The sequence below is a fragment of the Leucopleurus acutus genome (assembly GCF_964270905.1).
Source record: "Leucopleurus acutus genome assembly, chromosome: 10".
In the NCBI taxonomy this organism is placed as follows: Eukaryota; Metazoa; Chordata; class Mammalia; order Artiodactyla; family Delphinidae; genus Leucopleurus; species Leucopleurus acutus.
This window is the reverse complement of record NC_139153.1, coordinates 100,137,733-100,161,232: the sequence shown is the minus strand read 5'-3', so window position 1 is coordinate 100,161,232 and position 23,500 is coordinate 100,137,733. Positions and strand designations below refer to the sequence as shown.

The following is a 23,500-nucleotide window of genomic DNA, read 5'->3' as shown; positions in this document are numbered from 1 at the left end:
AGTTTAGATTGTTTATTTGAGATGTTTCTTGTTTCTTGAGGTAGGATTGTATTGCTATAAACTTCCTTCTTAGAACTGCTTTTGCTGCATCCCGTAGGTTTTGGGTCGTCGTGTTTTCATTGTCATTTGTTTCTAGGTTTCCTCTTTGACTTCTTCAGTGATCTCTTGGTTATTTAGTAGTGTATTGTTTAGCCTCCATGCGTTTGTATTTTTTACAGTTTTTTTCCTGTAATTGATACCTAGTCTCATAGCATTGTGGTTGGAAAATGTACTCAATACAATTTCAATTTTCTTAAGTTTACCAAGGCTTGATTTGTGACCCAAGGTATGATCTATCCTGGAGAATGTTCCATGAGCACTTGAGAAAAATGTGTATTCTGTTGTTTTTGGATGGAGTGTCCTATAAATAGCAATTAAGTCCATCTTGTTTCATGTGTCATTTAAAGCTTGTGTTTCCTTATTTATTTTCATTTTGGATCTGTCCACTGGTGAAAGTGGGGTGTTAAGGTCCCCTACTATTATTGTGTTACTGTCCATTTCCCCTTTTATGGTAATGTGTATTTAATATTAAGTCCCTCTTATAAGCCAAGTCCCTCTGTAGTTAAAAAAGAGGTTTAAAAACACTCCTTTTGTGTATTACATTTTTTCTCAGGGATACATTTAATAGGAATACTGATTTTTGTTTTAAGAACACAGTAATTCCAGTTTTAAATCCTTAAATTTTTTTTTCCCTTATTCAGTAAAGAAAAATAAAAGCTTGTTTAGAGATGATAGCTGACATCTCTTCTGAGTGCCTGGGTGGGAAAAGACTACAGATGCTTTCCTAGATTCTGCCTGGAGCCAAACTGCTAAGCAGTCACAACTCCCAGGGGCTGTCAGGCAGGTTTAACGAGAATAGAGAATAAAGTGTAGCTCTCCACACCCACCTCTGCATGACAGAACGGCTTCAAGTTTTGCTGAAACTGCTTCGGAACTGTGCTATAACTTTTTCCTGAATGTGAAACGTTTCTGGCTGATGTCAGCAAGGTTTAAATGTTTCAGTTTAAATACTACAAATCATTAAAAACACACACACACACACACACATATCAAATCAAGTTAGATTTGTTGTCAAGGGCATTGATTTACAGCAGAAGAAACAATCCTCTATACTCTCCTCTTGATTTTGCATGACTTTTTCTTGAACCCAGCTCTTGCTAAAGGGAAGCTAGGGCTAAGGAAGGATCGCTGGGAAGACCCTACAAGGACTTGCCTGCACGCTTTGGGGCAGGACTGTTTTCCTAAACACCGTTTGGTGATGGTTGTAGCTGCCTTCCATGAAGGGTTGCTCCCCGCTCCAGCCCTGCCTCGCCCTCGCCCACTTGTTACCCATCCACAGGGGCTGCTGTTTGCCATTAATGTGAAAATTCTAGAAGAGGGGTGGATCGCTTGTATGGAAACCTCCAGCATCTGCCCCTTGCTACTTTCAAAAAGCCTTTTTAAAAAAACAAACAGGGCTTCCCTGGTGGCGCAGTGGTTGAGAGTTCGCCTGCCGATGCAGGGGACACGGGTTCGTGCCCTGGTCCGGGAAGATCCCACATGCCGCGGAGCGGCTGCGCCCGTGAGCCATGGCCGCTGAGCCTGCGTGTCCGGAGCCTGTGCTCCGCAACGGGAGAGGCCACAACAGTGAGAGGCCCGCGTACTGCAAAACAAACAACAAACAAACAAATAATAATAAGCGTAGTTTTTTTTGATGTACCTTCTGCAAAGCATGCTGATTACTTTATAGTCACTGTGTTTCCAGACATCCTTTGTGTCTAGTGTAGGAAAATAACAATTGATCAGATAGTTTCTTGGTTTCAAATTAATACCAATCATTAACTCAGGGAAGTTTCTTAACCTTTCTGGGACTCGCTATTTTCTCTTATTAAAATGTGGCTTTTGGTTTATACGGCTCTTCCGTCAGGGAAATGCTCCAGAGCCCAGGTGCAGTGGGTGGGTCCTGGGCTCCCAGCAGGGTACAACCAGTCTGCCCCCTGCCCCCCACCATGATCTGTTTTAGCTACTGGGTTTCATTGGTAGAAGGAGTTCCAAGACTCTTAATGTTTTGAAAACAATTCGTATAAAAGTTCTTGAAGGCAGCTTTCGTTTCTGAAATTCTTTATGGAATATAAATTTTTAATTCTTTTGGTAAAGGCTGAATAGCAGTTCATAATTTTCTTCATGGAGCTCTTAGCACAATACACATCCATGTGGTATTGGCTGGTAACAGGGTTTACCAGCAGTAATGTAAACCCTGAGTACGTGTTCCAGTCCCAACGTGGTAGAAGGACAATCTACTCACAATGACAGTCCCTCACAAGCATAAGCTTGAAAAATTCCTTTGAGAGTATATTTTAAAGGCTAGCTTATTTGGCTATTCAGTGACTGTGTGCTTGCCCAACACAATTAAGGTGGGTTATTGTTTAGCTTGGTGGGTTAGAAGTCACTTGGGTAAGGGTGTAGGTGTCTCCTGTGTAGCCCATACCTGTGCATGCCATGATCCACGCCCTTAACTTCCAGCCTCCCTATCTTGCAAACTTGGGCTCTTAATGTAAAAGAAGATCTGGCAGGAAAGTATAGATGAATCTCCAATATCTATGCTATCCAATTAAATGTAGTCAAAAAAACATACTCAAAACACAAAGGATGGACTTCCCTGGTAGTGCAGTGGTTAAGAATCTGCCTGCCAGTGCACATGTTCGAGCCCTGGTCCAGGAAGGTCCCACATGCCATGGAGCAACTAAGCCCGTGCGCCACAACTACTGAGCCCACGCACTGCAGCTACTGAAGCCCACGGTCTACAGCCCGTGCTCTGCAACAAAGAGAAGCCACCACAATGAGAAGCCAGCGCACCTCAACCAACGGCAGTCCCTGCTCGCGGCAACTAGAGAAAGCCTGCACGCAGCAACGAAGACCCAACGCAGACAAAAATAAATTTAAAAAAATTTTTAAAGTCTACTAAAAAAAACAAAACACCACAGGGCTTCCCTGGTGGCGCAGTGGTTGAGAATCCACCTGCCAATGCAGGGGACACGGGTTCGAGCCCTGGTCCGGGAAGATCCCACATGCCGCGGAGCAACTAAGCCCGTGCGCCACAACTGCTGAGCCTGTGCTCTAGAGCCCGCGAGCCACAACTACTGAGCCCACGTGCCGCAACTACTGAAGCCCGCGCACCTAGAGCCCACGCGTGCTCTGCAATGAGAAGCCACCGCAATGAGAAGACTGCGCACTGCAACGAAGAGTAGCCCCCGCTCGCCGCAACTAGAGAAAGCCCGTGCACAGCAGCGAAGACCCAACACAGCCAAAAATTAATAAATAAATATATTTAAAAAAAGAAAAAAAAACCCAAACAACTAACCACCCCAGATTTAAAAAAATTTTTAAAAACCCCACAAAGGATAGCATGATTTATTGGATATTATCTGTGCCAAAACAATGGGACAACTCATCAGTACAGAAACAGAAAATGTATTTGAGATGTTTCTTTCAGCTATTCAATTTCTGAAAAGTTAATCACCCTTCTCTGGCAAAAACGAAAAACTACTACAAACAGAAATTCTTCTGTCCCTGAAGGACACTTGAACCAAGGAAAATAAAGAGAGTTCTGGGCTAATGTATATATTTCACAAACACTTTCCCATTTCTGAAATGGAATTTCTGTGGTTTATGAAACTGCTTTCTTCATTCAAAGCTTTGAATAGTTTCAACAACTTTAGGAGAGATCAATCGTATTTTTATCATATTGAGAACACAGATTTTATGATTTCTGGAAGATTCTAATTTATTCATACAAATGGAAAAATAAGGAAGTAAAAAATATATTTATTTATTTATTTTTACAATTCCCATGCTAGTGTCTGTAGTTCTAATTTGTTAAAATACTACTTCTCTGGAAATTCCCTGGCAGTCCAGTGGTTAGAACTTGGCGCTTTCACTGCTGGGGCCTGTGTTCGATCCCTTAGTTGGGGAACTAAGATCCCGCAAGCTGCACGGTGAAGCCAAAGATAAAAAGGTAAAAGAAAAAAAAATACTGCTTCCCTGGCCAGCAGAACAGGTATTTTAGCTCACGGGCTGTAAATCTTTTCTATGGTAAAGTATTATCATTTACCAACAAAGAGGAGAGATTTCCCATAGGATTCTGAGCAAGTAAATGATTCTTCTTAATCTCACTGAAATCAAGGTGCTCTGTTTCATTTAAAAACTATGTTCAGGATACAACTGATGCCTCTTTCCTCACTGCAAGGTCATTTTTAAGTTCAGCCAGAGAGAAAGTGACTTGTCAGTGATGTGTCTCTAAAAGTACAAGGGTAGGTATCTACAAGTGGTAGGGAAAAAATAGCTGACCTTCGGGCAGCTAGCGAGGGCTTTGCCAGACCTTGGACTCTAAACTGTATAAACCTCGTTGTAAGAAAAAAGCTACTTTTCAACCCCTCTGCTGTGCCCCACGACTCTGAAGACCTACCTTTATAACAGCAGACCTAACATTATATTGCAATTATTTGTTTTCCCACAGATATCCTACAGAGAGTGACCGGCAGTGAGCCTGCTGTGTGACACAGTAGATGCTTAATAACTGCTTGAATGAATGTTAAATGTCTCCAAGGGGGAGTTATACCGAGTCACAGGTGGGGTAAAGACAGAAGCACTAGAGCTAAACATTTCACACCCAGCAAAGAGCTTTCGGTGTAATGAGTGGCGCCATTGCTTTATATGCTTCCAGGAATATTCACATATTTTATCTCACTTGATCCTCACTGTAGGTCTGCAAAGTTGGCAGGACAAGTATTATTTCCATCTAGCGCCTGAGGAGATGGAGCTCTTCCCAAGTAAACTGCAGCACTCATATCAGAGGATGGTCTTCTGATCCCCAGCCTTCACTGGGGGCCGCTTGTGAGACAGTCAATTTAGACAACGAATGCATGTATGTCTGAATCCCATCTGTCATGTCGATCTTTTATTTCATCCTCCTGTCTTCCTTAAAGAAAGGTAAATGAAAGTCGTTGTCTTCCCAGACCCGGCATGTTTGGCTAGCTGGAAGTCGGTCGCCTTCTTGGGAACATCTTAAGAACAGGAAGCAGTAAGGTAGGCCAGGAAGCAACGGGCAGCCAGAAATGTGTAATCGGTGGGCTGTGCTCTTCACCTCTACCCCTGTTTTGTAAACAGCTCTGCGGGTCTGGGTGATGTTTAGGTCTGTGAGTGCCTGGGCTCCTGACTACCCAGTGTGAGCTCTCAGAGGGACCCCTTTGCTGAGCACAGCTTTCGCCACCACTGGGAGGTGGCTCATAGGTGTGTGCTGTGTTTAAGGAGAATTCTACTGTGCAATTGTATGACCTTCTATTTACACATTATTGGACTGAAGGAATCCCTGAATTTTTAAAATTGAAGTTTTACTATAATGTTTTCAAGGACATTCTGTGTATATTCCAAAGTCTAGCATTGGTCCTTCTGTATAGGAGGTTATAACTACTTGCTGAACAAAGGAGGTGCATAGAAGTATTTTGTATATTATGGACTGACACCCCAAAAGGCTTCCCCTCCACCGACCCGTGACTATCTGGGCCATTTGTGCAGATGCTGACTTCCAGCCATTGATTCAATTTCAGAAGAAACACCATTCTTGTCTATACATCAGTGTTTGTGAAATCATTTGAACACTTTATCACATTAGCCTTTACCAGAAGAGGAAACTGAGAAAATGATGGGAATTATTGAGTGCTAACAGTGGTAAACTTTCATCTCATGGTATCTTTGACTCCTTGGATTTAGGCTGGTCAACTCTGTGGACCATTGTAGAGAAAAAGACATTTTGTTAAAGATTTCTGCCTAAAATTGGAGGTGTAACTTGGGGTGCTATAATCTGGGACCTTTTAGAGAACTCCCTCCACTCCCCTTACAACATGCAAATATAGTTTGATTTTTGTTCTTTTCAGTTTATAAACATTTCAGAAATATACTGTATAAGAAAGTGAGTTAACTGTCATTGTTTAGGGAGATGACAAATGTTTATTATAAAGATCTTTAAATGGTGTTTATTCAAGAGTAATTGAACAGTTTTTCCAGATTATAAAAACAGCTTTTTATGGATGTTGTGACTGGGTCTGGATCTAAACCCGAGTCACAGAGACTGCGGCATTGTTCGCAGGCAGCCACTAACTGGGAGGGGCCCTAGATCAGGTGGCTGGAATGTTCTGGCTCTGAGTTACTCAACTGTACCCAGTGGATGATCTCTGTTCAGGGTTCTCTGCTGCTCTCAGGTAGACTGAAGTCCCAGGAAGGCCACCACCACTGACTTGTGGGAAAAGCTCTTTCAAAAGGGATGGGTCGGGGGAGAAGGTGCTCGGGGCACGCAAGGGAGGAGTGGTCCCAAGGTTTTTTTGTTGTTTTTGTTTTTTTGGTACGCGGGCCTCTCACCGCCGCGGCCCCTGCCGCCGCGGAGCACAGGCTCCAGACGCGCAGGCCCAGCGGCCATGGCCCACGGGCCCAGCCGCTCCGCGACACGCGGGATCCTCCCGGACCGGGGCACGAACCCGCGTCCCCCGCATCGGCAGCCGGACTCCCAACCACTGCGCCACCAGGGAAGCCCCCAAGGATTTTTAATAAAATTTGGAAGCGGTCTGGGGTGGAAGTCTTTGCCATTTCTCGTTTAAAATGACTGACCATCACCAGGCAGAATAAAAGACACTGCAATTTATAGTTTCATGGTACCCTATGGGAACTGACTGTAGTGGATTCCTCTTTATCTTCATGCTAAAGAAATTAGTTATTTACGGTGAAGACTTCTCCAGAAAGCGGTGGTTCTGGGTAAAAATCGTTTTACACGTCGGAAAACATGCTTCTGAGGCAATCTTCTGAATTACTGGAATAAAAGAAAATTCAAAAAGAGTCTCCGAACAAAACCTCATCATCTAAGCATTCTCTCCTCAACTGTTTGTAGCCAAAGCTTGGCTGGCACCGTTTTCAGGGATAAGCAGAAGTAAAAGTTTAATAAGTAACTGTCCAATCGAATGACTTATTTTTTAGCCTATTTCCACCCGGGGGCCGTAGAAATCCTCAAAAGCTGGGGCCCTGCTTTCCTGGCTACGGCGGCGACGCGCGGAGCGCACGCCCCGGCCAGCGCATGTCCACCCCTCGGCCGGCCGCGCGCTGGGAGCGCGCGGGTGCCGGGCCTCCGCCCCTTGCATGTTACTCAGGCCCCGGCGCGGAGGGCGGAGCCGCGGGCCGGTGGCGCAGGTGGGGAGGGGCGGCCGGTGCAAGTCGGTGACACCCGATGGGGCGGGGAGGCGCGGCGGCCGCACCCCGCCCTGGGAAGAAACCGGCCAGGTGTGGCTTCGGCAGCGTCGGGTGCCAGCGGGGAGGAGACTCGAGCCCCAGACGACCAACACCACCACCCCGCCACGGCCCTGCTCCTCTGCGTCCTCGCCGCCCTGAGAGCCGCAGCCCTCGCTCCCGCTTCCACTCCCGGCCCGTCGCTGTCCCCGGCGCCCGACGCCCGCCCGCCGTGCCGCGCTCGCAGTGTCCAGAACGGCCGCGGTGGAGAGGCGCGTCCTCGCGATCCTTCTGCGCCCCCAGCCCAGTCCCCGGTTTGGGCCTCTCCTGGGAGCCCCTCGCTCTCTCCGAGCCGGCCCGCCCTCGCGTCCGCCTCGGCGCTGAGCGGCGCTCCGAGTGCCAGCCAACATGAGCTGCAACGGAGGCTCCAGCCCGCGGATCAACACGCTGGGCCACATGACCCGCGCCGAGTCCGGCCCCGACCTGCGCTACGAGATGACCGGCGGCGGGGGCGGGGGCGGCAGCAGCGGTGGTGGGGGCACCAGCAGGATGTACTACTCCCGGCGCTGCACGGTCACCGACCAGAACTCGGACGGCTACTGGTGGGTACCGGGCCGACCCGGGGCGCGCGGTGTGCGTGGGCCGGTGGGCCGGGGTCTCTACACTCCCCTAGCACCCTGGGACCGGGACGGACCGTCGACCTCTGACCGACGAGGAAGCTCAGGTCCAGAAAGGGGACAGTCTCTTTGTCCGAGGTCATGCACGCATTTCCTGTTCGCGCTGGGGCAAGACCGAGTGTCCCGGCGCACCGCGCAGACCGGGTGGGCATGTTCGCCAACCCGCAGAGGAGCGTCTCCTTCGCTACCGGCGGGGACTCGGGCCCCCCTTCTCGCTTCCTGCGTGCCGGGGCCCAAGGCCAGCCAGCGAGGGTGCAGGCAGGGCGCGGCGGACGGCGGGGGTCCCGGCTGTATCCGGGACTGTCCCCAGCGAGGCCTCGCCTTTGTCCCGGGCCGCAGGTGGGAGGTCAGGCGGGCGTGGCTGCGACCACTAAACCCAACCTCTCGAACTGTAACCAAAAGTAAAACAGCGAGGGGAGCGGGGCCTCCGGCCTGTCGGGTGGCCAGGGTGGACGTGGCTCTCGGCTTTGGCTAGTGGCTCATTGCAAGCTCGTGGTCACCCCGAGACCACGTCCGCAGCGGCGCCTGGGCTGCCCGGCCACCCGGGGGCTTTTGTGCAGAGGCTGCGTGTCCCGGCAGCTCGGGGTCGCGGGTCGAGAAGGCCCCGCCTCGGCCTCGCCTGCTACCCAAACCAAGTTTCCCGGCGGGAGCGGCTGCCTGTCCCTCCCGCCCGGATCAGCCGCGCGGCAGCCCCCGCCAGCGAGCACACCTGTGGCCCCGCGCCTGCGCCCTTTGTTTCCCGGTTTTTAAAAAGCATCCGAGGGACAGCCTCAGTGTCTCGGTGGCAGAGCGCGGGCGCAGGGTCTTGCGCTCTGAGCGGGATAGCGCGGGCAGGGGCCCGTGGCGGGGAGGCTCCGCGTACCATCCCGGCCGGCCCGCGATGCTGGGGGCGCCCTGGGAAGAGGGCGGGGTCTGCCTCTCCGAATCATCCGGGAAACCCAGGTTGGGGAGAGGGAGGTCAATCGGGTGCGGGTGGAGAAAGATAATGAACGTACATTTACCCGGTCCCCGGAGCCGGACTCTCCCACGTGAGCCGTGAGAATTTTGCGGCTCTCACCCCCCTTTCCCGCCCCCTGCAAGTCCTTCCCTTGTAGGGCTTCGGGGGAAGAGGCCTGAGTTCCAGAACTTTGTCGACCTAGCCTTGTGGCCTTAGGCTGGGGAGGAGCAAACTGAATACACTCCAGGGGGTTTTTGTTTTGCCAGCAGTTTTGGGGGCCGGGACGGACTACTCGACTTGCAACCTGCTTTCTGCTTCGATTTATTCATTTCTTTATCTTGCCGGAGCACCTTGAAAATTTATTTTCTCTTTTTGAGCTAGCAAAGAATTGTCTCAATCTTGGAGCTCTTTCTTTAATGAACAAAATGCACCTGGGGGTTTCCAGGAAAAAATACGCCAAACCATTAGGGAGACTGGGGAGAAATTTTTGCTCGTTTACACTTTGGTTTTTAAGTTTGTTTGAAAAGTTGGCCAACCATTTAAATCTGAAACTTTACTTTTCCCTCCCAGTCTTGCAGTATTTGGAAAGCACATGCTTTTGAATCCACACATTTAAATCCAAGTCAGAATTTGCAAGGTTGCTTCTTTCCTGCATTTATGAACCAGGTGGTTTTTTGGTTTTTTTGTTCCTTTTTTTTTTTGAATATGCTTCTGTTATCTTAGCGTCCCTATGTTTTAAGTTGACAATAAACATGGCTGTTAATGGAATATTTCACTCCCTTGGCTTCTTGTAGAAGTAAATTTGTAATTAATATCTGGGTTAATGACCTGCATAAAGATACCCGGTTTATAAGGATGCTTCACCGAACGTTAACTTTGGGCGAGGCTTGATGTTTTCTCCTAGTATAGCATCATTTCTTGTGTTGGGTTTTTCCAACCTAAAGGCTGTTGATAAACCTGTCAAGTTTTAACATCTCCCTGGGAAGGGGAAAGAGACTCTAGCGAAAAGTGACCTAACTTGGAGGGAGGTTGTTTTTCTGCGCGTTGCTGTCGAGCTGCCAAGGGCCGCGGGGCGGCAGGCTGGGGGCTTGAGTCAGCATGTGGCCGGCGTTCTTTCTGGATCCAGGTACTGGAGTTTCCCCGGGCCTGTCCCGGCCTGCGCTTGTGCTACTTGCCCTTAGAAACGAAGCGTTGTCACAATACACAGTAGCCCGCAAACGCTGAGGTCTGCATTTTAAAATAAGGACGACTGACTGGAGAGGGTCGGGGTCCGCACCGCACCTGTTTTCCTAGGGTTTTTAGCGTCTTGTGCGGAAGGATTTGTTTGGCCCTGGCACGCACTTGGCAGAAGCAGGATGGCAGCTCTGACTCGACTGCCCTCTGCTAAGTGAATGATGATGAAGGATTTTAAAAGCACTTTTCTGACCGAAAGTTTTTCTAAATAGAGGTGTTTTGTTTTTAAAGCGACGAAACCAAAAAAAAAAAAAAAAAACCCCCTAAAAAACCAGTATGAAAACGACTGGTTGCATCTAAACTCCTTTATTTCTAAAACCCCCACTTTATTGGCTGGATCAGATTGGTGATTTTTTTAATGATCAATGTGTGCATTTAGCCCTTCCCTAAATAAGCTAATTTGAGTGTGTACAGAGCCCAAATCTTATTTTTCCTTTGAAAGTGACTTTACAGCCTCTTGCCTTTGTCTGTCCTTTATTTAGTAACACTTGTCACTGTTTAGGACCGGATATTTCTCACTCTGATTATCCCTCGTTCCCCCACCTGTCTTTTGTGTCTTTGTTTTACCCTGCATGGGATCTGCAACGACTTTATTTACCTTCTTCCACTGCTTTTCATGATATTTTAAAGTTTGGTACATGTTTCATGCTTGATAATTTAAGATGTTTATTTTTGAAAATTTAAACTTTGGATTTTTCTCGTATGAGATGCTATATTGTTTTCAATGATGGCAGAATTACACTGGTCTTATTCCTGTAGTTAAAAGAAATTACAAATCTGTAGTGAAATTTGGTGGCCAAGTGACAAAGTCCCCCAGTTAGATCTTCCGCTGATCAAGGTGTGGAATTTGTAGGAGGCTTACAAGCCAGACACAGTCACTAAGCTTCAGAAATATGTGCATAAAATGCTAATGCTTACATTTCTCCAGAACTTGATTTCCAAAGCGAAATATGTGTGATCACTATCTGATACCTATTTTAAAGTTTGCTTTAAACTACCTTTTAAAAGAAGCCTGTTTCTCAGCATGAAGTTAAACAGGCGCATTTACATTTAATTTTAGAGTGGAAGGGGGTCCTGAGGAGGACAGAAACCTCACTTTTCCACTTTAGAGACAAATTAAGACTTGCCCCAAATCCCGGAGTCCACCATGGCCGAGCTGGCATGAGAATCAGGGGCTCCTCCCTCTGCCCTCTGGCATCCTGTGCGTTTAGACCATGTACTTGTGTATGAGACTGGACAGCCCTGTACTTACAGGATGAAAGTACCTCAAGTCCATGTATTCATTCATTCATTCAGCCAATATTTCCTGAGCATCTGCTGTGTGTTAGATGTCGGGGAGATTCAAAGGTGAAAATACAAAGACTTCTGGAAGGGAGCAGATGCTGTTTAGAGGAAGATAAGTACATGAGTACTATAATACAAACGGATAATGCACAGGAGCGGTACCCATGACTCAGAGGCTTCGTAAGGGGACAAGGTAACATCTGTAGTGGCGGCATTAGTAAGATTTTATTATAAAGGAAGTGGTGTTGACTTGGACTTTGGAGAATTTCAGTTGGTAAAGAGAGTGGGCAGAGAGTGCACCTGGAGGAGAGAAGAGCATGAGAAAAGTGTGAGAAGTGGAAAAGCAGGTGCAACTTCAAGACCTAGGGAGTGGTCTCCTTTTGGAGCATTCGCTTAAGTGGGGAAACAGTGAGACGGAAGGAGGAAGGACGGGCTGGGGCCAGAACCTGGGAGATCTCGAATCCACGGTGGTGGGTTAGGGTTAGGCACAGGGGAACCCTTGCAGGTCTCATCCGAGCCAGTGAAGGTCTCCTTTGAAGGAGCAGAGAGATAAGACCGAGGCAGGAAGCCATAGGATTGTTGCTGTGGCCAGCAGTGTGTGGGAGGGGTTGCCTTAAGGAAGCAGTTATACCAGTGAAGGAGGGAGGTGAAAGTCTGGTCGAGGTTGGTGGCAGTGGGACAGGAGGTAGATGTGATGGAATGACAGCTTCAGCTCAGAACTGGATCAGAGAGGCAAGGGAGAGTGAGAAAACAGGCTTAGAGTTGGCTGACTCAGAATGGTTATTCTAAATATTTTTCTGGGAAACGATGGCAAAGTAAGATTCAGTGTAGCTTAATATATGGCAGTAGTAACACTTACATAGTGACTAAGTTTGAGTAGGTTATATATTTTATACAAACATCGGATCAGTGGTTAATAATAGTTACCATTGCCTGGCCAACACCCACCATGTGCCAAGTATATTGTTATCTCAAGCCTCACGACAAACTTCCCATTTCACAGGTGGGAAACTGAGGTTAAAAGAGTTAGATGACTTGGCTTAGGTCAAGCAGCTAAGTTAGTAATTGAGCTGCATTTGAATCCAGTATACCACGATGGTGCAAGAAAAGACCTAACTTTAGTTATTAGAATTCACCTCTTCTTGTAAACTCTTCTATCCAATAGGAGTTTTTACTTTTTTTTTAAATTGTTGCATTCCTGGGAAATACTTCATAGCCATTGTGTTCTTGCATTCACACTTCTGTAGAGTTTCCATCTGCTGAGGAATGAAGGACAGTGGGATGCTGCGTTAAGCCCGCTGAATGTCAGGCACATCTACAGAGCAGCTTCCAGCAAGTAGTTAATCTTTTCTGTAAACATGGGCGTAATTTCATTGTTGTCCGGGCGCCTGAAATGTCTTGGGAAAGACAAAAAAGTGCTGATGCCTCCACGCTGACATCTTCGGGTGGAGCTGAGGAGGGCTTGGGTGTGTCTCGGGGAGTGTTAACTCAGCCCTCAGCCAGCCAGTCTTTCCAGACTTTTCAAAGGTTCTGGAAGAAGCGCCTCAGTCCCCAGGCCTTGGTGCCTGGGGCCCTGCCGCCCCGCCCTTTGCTTTTTCTCCGGCTCCCTCTGGCCCTCCTGGGAAAATGGGCAGGGGTGGTTCTGATGTTGAAGCCACTGCCCCACGGACCCCAAGCCTCAGCATGCCATAAAATGCCAGGGCAGCCCCATCACGTGCACCTTACCACCAGCACCTTGGGCTGGGAGGGTCCAGGACCTTCAGAGACCTCAGGAATGTGAAGTCTACATTTCATGAAAATGAGGACACCAGAGTGAGAGGCTGCAGGCCATAGGTCTGAGTTTTTTGCCTGGAATTCAAATGTGTGACATGCAAACGTAATATCCCTTGCTTCGTAAGGTACCTGAAAAAAATTAAAAAGGAGTTGGCCTCTTGGTGGATAACCAGATGCCTAAATCAGAATGAATGTAAGTTTTCACATAGGGAAGGAATTCAAAACAGAAATCCCTGTTTTGGCCTTGAATTTGTAAGGGTCAAATATTCATCCCCATTTAATAAAGGAAAGGAAAGCATCTTTTTCTGAATTTTCTAATCCCTTCAAAAAGATGTCTTTCACGCAGTTAAAATGTATCTCTGTCTTTGAATTGTCTCAAACTTTTTTTTAGGTCTCGTAGATAATTTTAGGAATTAAAAATTACCTGAGAAAGTCTCAAATGCCTCACACTTAATACCCAATCATCATTTCTTCTTCTTTCCTTTTTTTCACTTCTCACTCCACCTCCAGTGTGCTTGCAGGATATCCTTAAAATTGTGAACTGGGTGAACTGCAAAATCATGAACTGGGGCGAAAAACACAAAATGAAAAATAAAAGCAAAATCTAAGAATCGTATCACAACAGCAGCTCCCCCTGTACGAACGATCTCGCAGCGAGGATTTAGTTTCTGCCGGGCTTTACAGACCTCACTGGCTGCTTCTCTCAACAGCAGGCCAGCCCCGAGAGGTGACTGTGTTCCTGCAGAAACCCTAGGCCCCGCGAGTCTACTAACTTGCTCCGAGTCACAGGCTGTCCAGCCAGAAGTGGCTGAGAACGGGGTGGACCCCAAACTCTTTATGAAGTTAATGATCTGTGATTAGGTTGCCCTCCCCGGCCCCCACCCAAGCCACCAAAAACTGTGAAAATAGCAAACATGGAAAGGCAGTGGAACTTTTATTAGAGTACCGCTTCCAAAGCTCCTGGGTGAGGACAAGATGAAGGTACAGAGGAGGCCTTCTTCCTAAAATTGATAGAGAAAACTTTTTTTTTTTTTGGCGGTACGCGGGCCTCTCACTGCCGTGGCCTCTCCCGTTGCGGAGCACAGGCTCCGGACGCGCATCGGCAGGGGGACTCTCAACCACTGCGCCACCAGGGAAGCCCCCCCTTTTTTTCCCCACTATTGGTGGGGAATTGGGGTGCAGTAGATGCGCTACCTGATTGAGCTTTGGAAATCAGGGTAATGAGTAGTAATATCTTCATATCAGTCTTCGATTTGCCTTTGTTTTTCTTCTACTTTCCTAAACCAAACAAACATACGTTAAGGACCTTCTGGGTGAGGAACTCTGTGCTGTTAGGTGCACGTAGGAGCCGAAAGTGACTAAGGTGTGAGACTTTGCTCTCCAGGTGTGGGCAGACAGGTGTGTAAATAATTCGTTCAGAAGGAGGGCAGAGATGTGCCAGGAAAACTCTGTGGAGGCGGAAGCACTTGGTGTGTAACTTCTGATACGTGACATTTCCACTGATGTGTTTAGTGAGTCTTGGAGGTGTAGGGTATTGTCCTTAAATGAAGACGTAAATTTTTTTTTTTTACAAACTCCATGGATGTTTTTCTTTTTACTTAAGATCTTTTAAAGAAACTCAAAATAACATATGGAACATGTTTTAAACATTGTAAGGAGCTCAGCAGATAGGTTTTAGATCAATATGAATGCAAATAAGTTTTAAGATCAGTATTAATGCATTACATAATTATCATCATTTCCATCAAGTCTTCATTGACTTTTTCCAAGGTCATTATTCCATGAATCCGAATACACGTGAGACATAATTTCCGGCACACATCGAGGACCTTATGTTGATAGAATGAACCAAAAGAAGAGAGAGTGGGGGAGAGAGAGAGAGAAGGGGCAAAGGAAAGAGGAAGGAAGGAAAGAAGGAACCCAATGGGAGAGAAAGTATTGGGTTGGCCAAAAAGTTCCTTCTGGTTTTTCCGTAGACTCTTACGAACTTTTTGGCCAACCCAGTGTATATACAAAAATAAATCCAGAGTTACGTGGCACAGGCCAAGTGTCTAATGAACAGAATAGATGATTGTAAAATGACTTTCATAAAGCAAGGAGAGTAACTATTAATAAATATCTTGTAATGCTTCAAGACTCTCTTCAAAGTATTTGTCTTGTATTTTTGTCTATAATATTCTTGGGAAAAGTGTGAAACTAGTGGCTTCACAGTTAATTTTGGGGTCTTATTTTTTTAAGAAAAGACTGTTATTTGGAGGTAGTAAAATAAAACATCGAAAGCTCTTTAATACTGTTCACACGTTCATGTGGCCCAGACCATGTTTTCCTTTTAGCCTCTGATGAAGGGATCTTTATGTAAACTGTTGGAACCCTTACTTGTTTAAACAAGTTTTAGAATGAATTTTCAAAAGAAGTGTAGGCAGGTTCTTTGTTGTACGAATAATTTGTCTTTGTAAGTTTGAAAATAAGAGAAGATTTCAGAAAGCTTAAAGACTTTTAAGGACAAATGTTATATTTTCAAGGCCAGCTATTAATTTTAGTTTAGAAGTCAATATTTTTTGATTGATTTGACCCAAATGAACTTTCTTTTCTTTCTTTTTTTTTTTTTTTTTTTGCATAACTTCTTTCATCTTCCATGACACGGAAATGGGACTTAAAAATTGAACTCTGACCTCGTTAGTTCAATTCCTAACATGGTTTAAAATCTCTGCACCCCTAATACCAATACGTACCAGTGTTGAAAATTTCTTTGAGGCTAGGGATTTTTAAAGTCCTTATATGCTTGTTAAATAAGTATTTATTTTAAAATGATTTCTTCCTATATGATGGAATTTTGCATTTTCCCAAATTGCACTGTATGAAGAGGAAACTTCATTACCTTTACACAGAACATAGACTTTTAGATTATTTTCAGTAGGAGGAGTGAGTTTGGTGGTCTCATAAAATAAAGTTACAGATCAAAGGAGCTAAGGAAATCTTAGATAGCACCTAGCCCAAAAGATGAGAAAACTGAGATCTAGAATATTTCTGAGGTAAATGACAAAAGACCTAAAATTATGTGAAAAAATATGATTTTTGACTTAAAAAGTTCTGAATGACACACAACACGCCCGTGTTCCCTGAGGCATGCTCTCCTGGCTCTCCTGCTGAAGGGTCCAGCCCTGCACAGCATCTGAGTGAGTGTCTAGTGAGTCGAAATCCTCTCCACGGACACTTCCTTCTTGATTTAAGTACAGTCATTTCTGTGTGGATCCTTCACTGGGCGGGGACAAGCAAGCTGAAATGTGAAGGTGGATTCTCTTTTCTCATCAATAAACCTCAGGGGCCTGAGTTGTCCTTCCACCTGCTCGATTTGATGGTCTGTTTCCCAAGGATGTTCAGACTGAAGTGAGATGCTTACAGATGACAAACGGGACATGTAGATCTTACTTTAAGGACCAGACACAGTCTTGAAAAGTTGTGCCTAAGGAAATTTGGTTAATTAGATCATACTTTCCTACAGAAAAATCACAATACCAAAGATTCTTCATTACATTGTTCTAACACTTTAGCTTTTCTTTCTTTTTACTTTTAGAAAGATTAGATTTTTGTGCAGACGGTTGTTAATCTATTCCTAAAATGCCAAGGCAAACACATAGGGTTTTAGTGGCTATCAAGGGTATGTATGGTGAACATAGGCAGGCCTGTTGCTGAAGCATGAATAATTCTTTTCAGTATCATTAACAGCATATGAAGTTACCGTTTTGGTGTTTTTTTGTTTTTGTTTTTTTTTACCTTTTTGTTTTTTAAGTGCAAGTCCACCAATATTTTAAGCCAGCGTTTAATTGCCTCACCTCTTTTTCCTTAGTTCATTTCTAAGTGTCATGTAACTAACTACTCTAGTAGTTGGGTAAAAAGAGCTGAAGAGTTTCATATTTTGTTGGCAAATGAATTTAGTGTCATAAATTCATTTTTAAAAGACTTGTATATACACTTTGGAACTTTCATTCACAAGTGAGTTTGGACTCTCTGCTTCTTTTTTATTTTTTGTACATTTTTATCCTGGAATAATTTTAGGATTATAGAAAAGCTGCAGAGATAGAGGGAGTTCTCCTACACCTCACCCAGTTTCCCCATCTCCCTCTGTCTTAGCACTCACTGTGTTAGTTTTTATGGTAGCACACGTTATTAAATCATTTCAGAAACTCTTGACTTTCCACTGTGCTAAGAGAGAGCCCTTTCCTTTGTATGCAAGGGACTGGCATTCTCTGTGGGAATCACCCTCTGAACCCAACTGCTGACCAGAATTATTAAATGTTTCAGAAGAAAGGGCCTCTCATGCCCCTTCCTTAAAGAAAACAAATCTAATTACACAGGACCTCCCTAATTACTTACCCATCCTAGACTTCTCAGTGATGTTTCTGTATTTCTCCCTTTGTCTCTCTTTTTTCTTTTTTTCCGTTTGTCTCTTGAATTTCTTTCCTCCCTGTTATAATGGGTGCATTTTGGAAAGTGTTCTAAGTCAAGTGGAATTTTGCACAAGTTTTGACAACGGATGGAGTCCTGTTAACATCTCAGCAATCCGAGAAGTGTGCCAGGTTTCCTGTCTGATTCTGAGTGGCAGGCAGAGAAGGGCAGCATTCATGCGGGGGGGGGGGGGTTGTGTGTGCGGTGCCCTGGTGTTGATGGGTGGGCAGTGCCAGGGCCTGCCTGGAGGAGCTGCGGCCTCACCTGGCACTGGTTCCCAGGAGAGCTGGTTTCTCACCCACATGCTTTCAGCCAGGGCCGGCTTGCAGGGAAGCCTGGCGGGCAGAGAGAGAAAGCGCCTGTCCGATGTGAAATGAGGCAGAGTCAAGGGGCGGTGGGAGAAGTTCCCCACATTCTTGTGACTTCACCCTATCTCTGCCTAGTACAGCCTGTGCTTTTCAAACGTGTTTTTTAAACAGTGAAATTCTTTCTTCATTATTTATTTATTTAAAAGATTTATTTATTGGGACTTCCCTGGTGGCACAGGGCTTAAGACTCTGAGCTCCCAATGCAGGGGGCCTGGGTTCGATCCCTGGTCAGGGAACTAGATCCCACAAGCATGCCGCAACTAAGACCTGGCGCAAATAAATAAATAAAATAAAAATTAGAAAAAAAAATTTTATTTATTAATTTATTTATTTGTGGCTGCTTTGGGTCTTCGTTGCTGCGCATGGGCTTTCTCTAGTTGCGGAGCACGGGCTCGGTAGTTGCGGCTCGCGGGCCCTAGAGCACAGGCTCGGTAGTTGTGGTGCACGGGTTTAGTTGCTCCGCCGCATGTGGGATCTTCCTGGACCAGGGCTCGAAGGCCCCCAGGACCCGTGTCTCCTGCATTGGCAGGCGGATTCTTAACCACTGCGCCACCAGGGAAGTCCGGAAATTCTTTCTTTATAAACGCACACAGACACCCTTCCCGACACAGACACACATAAAAGAAAGTTCAGTACATTGAACAGGCGTCTGTTTTATCCGAAAGCTCGAGCCGGCCTGGCTGGTAGCTCAGAAGCCCTGGAGGAACTCAGCTTTCTTGTAGGACATTCATAAGACCTTTCCTGAACGTTAATAATTTAATGTGCTTTAAATCTCTCTTAAACTAAGCCGTAGTGGGCTGTGCTGTAGCATAATGTATCCTGGCAATTTAAAAAGTAAGACTTGTTTTATGGTAGATTACTCTTTTTACGTGTATCTGGAGCAAACTGAATTTCTATAATCTCTTTCTTTAAAATGTAGAATATCTACAACATTCTTCTTAAATACCACGGTCGTTTTAAGGTTTCTGCTACCTGTCTTCCAGAATAGTGCTACATTTGACATACACATGTGGGTGAGCATCATTGTACAGGATAATATTCTGGGGTCATCCTGAAAGGAGAAGTGGCTTCTTTTTGCATTAAAGATATTTAAATTTCCCATCACTTTCTTTACCCCATCCTTCCTTTACCATTATCAGCTTTTTCTGGTTGCAGAAAATTTTTTGCAGAATAAGCTTTTCTTTCATCTCCTACAATGGTCCTCAGCCAGACTGGTCAATGAAACCCTGCAGCTCTGGGTCTGATGCCACCTTTCCCAGGACTGGTGATGGCATTGATGTGGGATGAAGGGAGAGGGGTGACAGAGAAGATGCTGGAAATGTGTTTTCACAACTCAAAAGGGTATTTCGGGATTAGATTTTACACCAGGAAAAAAAAAAAAAAACAAAAAAAACTTGGTGTGAAGGTTAGTACAATTTGAAAATGTTCTGTAGATTAGAAAATAGTATTCCATCATTTTTTAAATGTCTTGCTTTTGGTAATTGTACTGTGGTTATATAATGGAATGGCTTTGTTCTTAGGAAATACATGCTGGAATATTTTGGGATAAAGAAGCGTGATCTCAAATGGCTCAGAAAAATGTATATATACTATAAATAGATATACACACATACAGGGGGGAGGGGAACAAAGAGACATGGCCAATGTGAACAATTGGGCAGTCTGGGTGAAGGGCCTACTGAAGTGTTTTTGTCTTGTTTTTGCAGCTGTTTTGAAAGTTTAAAATGAGTTCAAAATTGAAAAAAAATTTTCCTATTTTCTTTCTTTGTGTTTGCTCATCAGTCAAACCGGAACGATGTCCAGGCAGAACCAGAACACCATCCAGGAGCTTCTGCAGAACTGCTCGGATTGTTTGATGCGGGCCGAGCTGATCGTGCAGCCGGTAAGCTTTCTTTTTCTCCTAAAGTACTGTCCACACCTGGTTTTGTACCTGGTTTTGCTCCTGGTTAACTTAGACTCATAGCCCTGACCTGTGCATTCTCTCCCCGCCCTCCTAGTGTTTAGAGATGCTTTTTCTCAAAACAGACAAGAGCGGGATGTCTATCTTCCTAACTTACTTGCAATGTTGGCTTAACAATGGGAACCAGTTTTCACATAGTTTTTTTCCAACAAATATTTACACTACGGATTAACACCCTTTTGGAATTGCAACAACCTGTTGTCATTTCTCTGATTTTGTAATGCTTTCTTTTCCTAGAGGTGCAACCTGACATGTTTATGTCACTGGATTGTCATGGGTTGTGATGTACACCATCAATTTAATGTCTTTTTTCAGGAAAATTTACCATCTTGTGAGAACAATTCTACATGAGAAACATTACAAAATATGGATAAATAAGCAACTGAAAATTGAGGGGAAATGGTAACATTCGTGAAAGCTCACAGTATTTCTTGATGTTACAGAGATAACTTAGGATCTTATTGAAACAGGCTTAGAAGGCACGAGACCCATGATATTTTCCGAGTATCCATCATCCAGCTCCCCACAAAGGTGGCCATCTCACTAAGTATCACCCATCATCAAAACCAGGAAATCGATTGGCTCAATACAATTAACTAGACAGCTTTCTTTTTAAGAACCAAAAAGTTATCTCCCACAAGTTGCAGGAAGAGCTCAGTTTGTGTGTAAAAAAGACCTCATCTGGGGGCTTCCCTGGTGGCGCAGAGGTGGAGGGTCTGCCTGCCGATGCGGGGGACGCGGGTTCGTGCCCCAATCGGGGAGGATCCCACATGCTGCAGAGCGGCTGGGTCCGTGAGCCATGGCCGCTGGGCCTGCGCTTCCAGGGCCTGCGCTTCCAGAGCCTGTGCTCCGCAGCGGGAGAGGCCACAGCGGTGAGAGGCCCGCGTACCAGAAAAAAAAAAAAAAGACCTCATCTGGTACAGTGTTCTTATCACAGTGAAATTACAGTTAGATGAGTGTCCTGTGAAAATAAGAAAGATAGGCATTTAACACTGAAGTAAGAGAAAGGTCAGCACTCTGTGAATATGCTTTTAAAGGCGTCTGAAAATTTAAAATATAGGCTACACATTTTGCTTCATGAATCTCCCTAATTTACCTCCCTATTTCAAATTAATAAGACAACTTTCAGTTAGAGACTTTTTGCACTTCCGTGGAACGGGGCAGGGGACTTATAATATTTAAGTTTATAGCGGAAGCTTTTGCTTCTAGTAATACGCGTGAAGCTTTTCTCTCCAGTATTATGTGTTTCCTTCATGTGACTTCTTTCTTGTAGGAACTGAAGTACGGAGATGGGATACAGCTGGCGCAGAGCAGAGAACTGGACGAGTGTTTTGCCCAGGCCAACGATCAGATGGAAATTACCGATAGCTTGATTAGAGAGATGCGGCAGATGGGCCAGCCCTGTGACGTTTATCAGAAAAGGTATTGCCCACAGAGCGAGCATGGTGCCCGCAGGCCTCGTGGAGTTGCACTCAATCCCCTGACCCAGGTCTTCCCTGAAGAAAGCACAGATATTCCCCAGAAAGGGCTCCCTTGCTTGGTATTAGAGCTTAATGTGTCTCTAATACAAATTGACTAAACCCACTACCTTCATCTGTCGTGGAATCACAAAGCTGCCATGCGAAGAACTAAACAGACCTGCCCAAGAGGGCGTGCTTCTTTTGAAGAGTTGAGTTTGCTCTGAGACGTTCACTGTGCTTCCACTTAGGGGGCAGCAAAGACCTTTGGCACAGCGATTGACTTTGAAGAGTCTAAAATTAAGTCCAGCTCAGTTTAATGCATACAGAAATGAGACTCACAGAGTTGAAAATGCCATTTAAAGCAGAGGTGTGTAGTCTGATTTTGAGATCACACTACCCAGGGCGCATGGTCCTAGGAAATTCCCAGGGTGGAACTTGTGAGAAGGTACAGGATGCTGCCGGGTTGGGCAAAGGCAGTTACACTTGCTGTGGTGCTTCAGGCTTGGAGCGTCAGAATATTTAAGGCTTTGCATGTGATCAAGAAAAAAAAATCTATGAGTAAAACATCTGTGATCTCTATACTGACACTGAGGGGGCCGTTTGGCCAGGACATGTTTCATGGGCTGTTTTCCGGCAGTGGTGTGATTGTTTTCCTTTCCTTTCAGACTGCTGCAGCTCCAGGAGCAAATGCGAGCCCTTTACAAAGCCATCAGTGTCCCTCGAGGGCGAAGGGCCAGCTCCAAGGGAGGTGGAGGGTACACCTGCCAGAGTGGCTCCGGGTGGGATGAAGTCACCAAGCGCCTCACCAGCGAATGTCTGGGGTGGATGCGGCAGCAGAGGGTAAGCAGCTTCCGGTGGGAGGAGGTTGGTTCTCAGAGATCCTGGCCAGGTGTGCAGACCTGGCGGGATGGGGGTCGGGACGTCAGCTGGCAGCAACCACGTGCTGTTTTCGGCATTTCCTCATATTCTTTTACTTTGAAATAAGTGAAAATTCAGGGATTTTTTTCTTCCCCGTGTGGCTTAGGGAACCAGCCTCATTGCTTTATAGTCGTACTTTATCACGTAGGTAATATTTAACACGTATCACTGAATTGCTAGATGGTGAAAATCTAGTTCTCACCGTTCACAGCTGGAAGATCTGTTATGGTAGTTCATGCGCCAAAAAACTTCATCGCTGAGCTCTTCAGGTGTTACTGAGAGGTGCTTAAGAGAAAAAAAGCGAACATTGTGGAGGTTCATTTAAAATATTAACAAATTGGAGGAGCTGGACACGCAGTAAAACTGGACCTTCTGGTTTGGTCTCGTTGGTTGCCTAACCTTATTATATTTTTGAAGTGTCAGCTGTCTTGTGCAATCATGACATCACTTCTGTGGGAGAGAAGTGAAATACTGGCACCAGAGGTGCTGAGCCTTTCCCTAGCACTGGAGTTTCTACAAAGGATGTTTCAGTGCTAATTATTGTTTTGTTGTTTTATGTAGTAATTATGTGCCGTAATGAATGTAGATGGGAATTTTGTAATGAAAACTCGATCCTGATGAGCTGTCCTTCTCGTGAGGAGGTGGGCGTGTTAGAATGATCAGTTGTGCAGAGATGCAGTTGTCGTTGTTGGAGAGAGTGGTTTCATTACTTGTTGTTGGACCAACTTAGCAGTGGTTCTGAAGTTTCTCAGCCACTTAAAGATTTTTGTAGGTGTTCTTTGGCACGTGTGAAGGCTTATGCAGCTAAACATGCATGTGTGCATTCATTCATTCAGTTAACCTTTTCTCCCACGTATTATAAAGACTTTATAGCACTTACAAGAAGGTGGGGTTTATAGAGGAGGAGAGTCAGTTGTAATCCCAGAAACCTAAATACTAACCTATTTGCATGTTTCCCAAGCCCATTCTAATCTTTGAACACACATTTCTGGGGTGTTTACTATGTTTTGGCACCATGCCAGAAAATGAGGTTCAAAGCTTATGTCCCATAGCCCTGAAAAGGAATATTATTGAAGAAAACAAGATACATACAGCCAAATGCCAACTTTTTCTGCATGAGCTGTGCTAAAACTCTGCTCAGATGGGAGTGGGGGAGG

General features: G+C 45.4%; 1 protein-coding gene across 3 annotated transcripts in view; it reads left to right on the top strand.

Annotated features, from left to right (window-relative positions):
- Positions 1 to 23,500, top strand: part of DSP (desmoplakin) — a 99,945-nt gene that overhangs the window by 50,192 nt on the left and 26,253 nt on the right. For 2 of the 3 annotated variants that reach the window (XM_082848337.1, XM_082848335.1), the window contains exons 1-4: positions 7,423 to 7,889; positions 19,788 to 19,887; positions 21,239 to 21,387; positions 22,091 to 22,265. In XM_082848337.1, the coding sequence (XP_082704463.1) occupies positions 7,696 to 7,889; positions 19,788 to 19,887; positions 21,239 to 21,387; positions 22,091 to 22,265 (618 nt within the window). In that variant the 5' untranslated portion in view covers positions 7,423 to 7,695. Of the gene's footprint in view, positions 1 to 7,422; positions 7,890 to 19,787; positions 19,888 to 21,238; positions 21,388 to 22,090; positions 22,266 to 23,500 lie in introns of those variants that run through there. The other variant, XM_082848336.1, reaches the window with a different exon arrangement.